The 3,629-nt window shown below is 44.4% G+C and overlaps 1 protein-coding gene across 2 annotated transcripts in view; it reads right to left on the bottom strand.

Moving 5' to 3' along the window:
* Positions 1-310: 310 nt before the first annotated feature.
* The window catches only part of LOC306777780 (progesterone receptor-like), a 12,271-nt gene continuing 8,952 nt past the window's right edge, over positions 311-3,629 (bottom strand). The window contains exons 9-10 of one of the 2 annotated variants that reach the window (XM_079269058.1): positions 2,848-3,052; positions 311-1,696 (exon numbers count right to left, since the gene is read on the bottom strand). In XM_079269058.1, the coding sequence (XP_079125184.1) occupies positions 2,888-3,052 (165 nt within the window). In that variant the 3' untranslated portion in view covers positions 311-1,696; positions 2,848-2,887. Of the gene's footprint in view, positions 1,697-2,836; positions 3,053-3,629 lie in introns of those variants that run through there. The other variant, XM_079269057.1, reaches the window with a different exon arrangement.

The raw sequence follows: 3,629 nt of genomic DNA, 5'->3' as shown, positions 1-3,629 counted from the left end.
GCTCCAATTCATTGATGAGAGGGGACAAATACTTGTTGAAAGAGGTTGTTCAGGAAATGGGAATTAAAATGGCGGCAGAGGTTACCCAGACAGGCAGGCTGGCTTTTTTTTTACAGTTGGGGCTTTTAAACGCACCATGTAAAAATAAACCGGCTCTCAAAAAGATAGGCCGTTTCCTCTTATTTTTTTATTTTGTTGGTTTATTTGAACGGGACAGTGCACATTAATAAAATATTTCTGCAAATGTGCCAGAGTTAGCAAAAAGGCTATTTTTCATCTGTAGTTCCAAGAGGCAGATGTTACACAACAAACCTAAAAACAATGTAAGATTAAAGTTAAAAGGTTAAACAATATTGACACTTAACAATGTGTGGACAAACAATGGGGAAAAAAGTGAGAATAACTATGTTAAAACATGGACTAAAAAGAGTATTATGCTGTAGTTGTTTAGACGCTAAAAAAACATCCACGTCAGAGGCACAAAACATAAAAGCATACAGAGTATGTGAAATACATGAATCACTCAGACACAGCTAAACAACAATAAAAGACATGCAGGTAGGTAGATGACGGTCGACCGACATTTTAAAGAAAGACAGAAAGGTGACAACAGACAGATCGAGGGAAGTTCAACACAGACAGAGAGAGAGTTACAATCTAGTGCTGACAGAGCTGAGTACGAACTAACCATTTCTGTGGGTGAGATTTAAATGAACTGTATGTGTGTAGTTCTCTAATGGTCACTGGGATGGAGTTCCATTGTAGTGCAGCTTGTACAGAAAATGCAGAATGACTAAAAGCACTTTTCCTGAGTGGGATAATGCAATCCCCTCTTGCTGCTCCTCTTGTGAGCCGATAACCAGTTGTTCTTGTGATCACAAATAGTTTGAGCGGAGGAGAGGTGAAGCCATGTATAGTCTTCTACATGAGACAGACATTCACATATTTAATCATGTTCTCCCAACTAAACAAGTTATATTTTGTTAGTAGAGGGCAATGATGAGCACGAACTGATTTTTTTTATCAAGGATTTTGAGTGCATTTATACAATGACTGTAGTTTCAGAGTCGTGGTGCTAGCCTGTGACCAGGTTGTTAAACAGTAAGTGATGTGGGAAACGACCATAGCAAGCATGTATGTCTTAGCTGCCTCTGTTGACATGTAGTTTCGTGTGAACCTGAAATTTGATAATTCAATTTGACCCGGTTACAGACCTTTTTCACCTGAGATTTGAATGACAATTTGGAATCAAAAAGTACTCTTAAGCCCTGCTGTACAGATGTGATATTGTTTTATAAATAAGATTTAAAAAATGATCTATTCAAGAGTTTCACTATATAGTCCCTAACTATGCCTCTGATGACAACACACCCTTTATTGACTTATCCATGCTGTGTCCTCCCCTCTCGTGACTGACCATTTAACGACAACCCCGTTCCAACATTGCGTGGATCCTTGTCCAATAACATTACGAAGCAAAATGTCAACGGATCCAACAGTTATGCATCTCTACTGCTGATGCAGACCCGACAGCGGCCACTAGATGGCAGTAAAACACAGGCTGCAGACGTTGGCCTATTCCTGCAGGATCCATGGGAGGAAATAAATCAGCCGGGGCCTCCTCGTTTGACTGTGACATGCTCTCCGGACTCCCGCTGTGATGTATTACCTGGCTGGGAGGACAACTGGGATAATCCTGGGGGTGCAAAAGACTCGTCTGTCAGATGTTTTCTAAAAAGGGCCCGGCTGTCCACTCGGCTGCGTAGCCGACTGAAATAAATCTTAGCAGGCGGAGAAACATTTGTACCACCCTAAGCATGCTGCAATACGACCGCGTGCATTCCCCGTCAACTCTGCCCCCTCCGTTATTGTTTCAAACAAACAAGATACACACTCATGCTTCACTTTTTTTTATTACATGATGAGCTGTCACGCAGTGAGCAGATTCTTGGCTGGACCTTTTTTTTTTCTCTTTTTTTGCGAAAAATGCCAGAAGCTACAATGAGTGCGTGATGACACACAACAAAGCACTTGCGAAGGACACTTTTTAAGAAACCGTAGAAAAGTCACAACAGTATGAAATGTTCCTTCTGGAAAACAAATTGCACTTGACGAATATTTAGCATTCAAAAACAAGCAAAACTAATTTGCCAATAGTTAGTGGACTAATGAGTCATACAAGTATTTCGGACAATCATTTTTTTCAGAGTGACACCTTTGATTCATTCATAAATAATATACTTTTTGGAATTGGCATTGATGCGGTCACTTTCAGTTTGAAAGCGTGTTTTGTTTTTGTGGACCCCTAAAACGATTAGTCGGCTATTATTCCTATCGATTAGAATGAGAGTGATGTCTTCGTGTTCAGGCGAGACAGCTTGGTGTCTGAGCATGCACGCCGCAACCGTTTATTAGCTGTCAATCAACTGCGCTCATCTCAGGTGCACGCACACAATAACATTCATTGTTCAGAAGCTTGTGCAAATGTCATACCACTGCGCACACTCACACAAGCTACGGCGAAGTGAACTCTGCAAACTCTGCTCACTGCCGGCTCCGCCTCCGCCTCCTGAAATAAAGTCTAGCCCGTTGTGAGTTAAATATGAAGACGACTACATGCCAGGCAGCTCATGAGCCTGTGTGTAGGAATGCATGCTGTGTTTTTTTAAATCGGCTCCAGAAAAACATGTGCTGTGTGTGCGCGATAGATAGCAGGCAGTAAGAAGAACAAAGTGGATGCAATTAGATTGGAAGAATGTGCTTTATGCCCTTTCACTGTGCTCCACTGTTTCCCCCCCCCCCCCCCCCCCCCCCCTCTCGAAAATCTCAAACCCCTCTCTAGCTCACCAAAGATGCCGGCGCTCGAGCGACACAGTGGCTCTCCTTTTTAGGCGGTGTTGTGGAAAAGGATGGGCTTGACCATGCCCGACAGGATCTTGGGCACATGGACGCTGACAATCTCGGAGATCATCTCCGGGAAGTTGACGCGCGTCTGGAGGGTCTGAGCTCGGAGGAACAGGTCGTAGGTGAACTGGTGCAACTTCCTCACGATCTGAGAAACAGCAGCAGAAAGGAGAAAGATGGAGGTTATTAGCAACAAAGATGTAACGCAGACGTTTGTGCGGCGGGGGGGGACAAAGCCTGCGGATTTAAGAGGAAACGGCAAAGGACATTGAAGCCCGTCTTTTGACACGAGCTTTGGGAGGAGATTTAAAAAGATGACACTCATTGCGACGCTCTAAGCCCCGCAGGCAGGGCAAAGCCGAGAGGAACAGTCTCGATCAACTCCGCTTTCCTGCCTAAAGGGCCCCGCTAGACGATCCCCGGCTGCCCTCGAGCTCGTGCAGCGTTAGCAGATGTGAGTGGAACACTGACCAAGCTGAGCCTTTAAGAGTCAAACTCCACAGTGAAAGACGTGCTGCTGACACACGGCTGCAGCTCGGCCCTCTTTGGGAGGAAACTTTCCAGCTCCTCTGGTCACGCCCCAACCACTGATGTCACAGAGGAGGTTTTTTTTTTTTAACGTGCATAATTCTTACCAAATTAGTATTCAAGCTTCTAGTAGCACTAAGGAGCAAAAGCAGTCGATCTACACCCTCCAGTGGTCACATCCCTACCAAGAGTCTCTG

This window comes from Melanostigma gelatinosum (assembly GCF_949748355.1).
Source record: "Melanostigma gelatinosum genome assembly, chromosome: 5".
In the NCBI taxonomy this organism is placed as follows: Eukaryota; Metazoa; Chordata; class Actinopteri; order Perciformes; family Zoarcidae; genus Melanostigma; species Melanostigma gelatinosum.
This window is presented reverse-complemented; position numbering and strand designations above follow the sequence as displayed.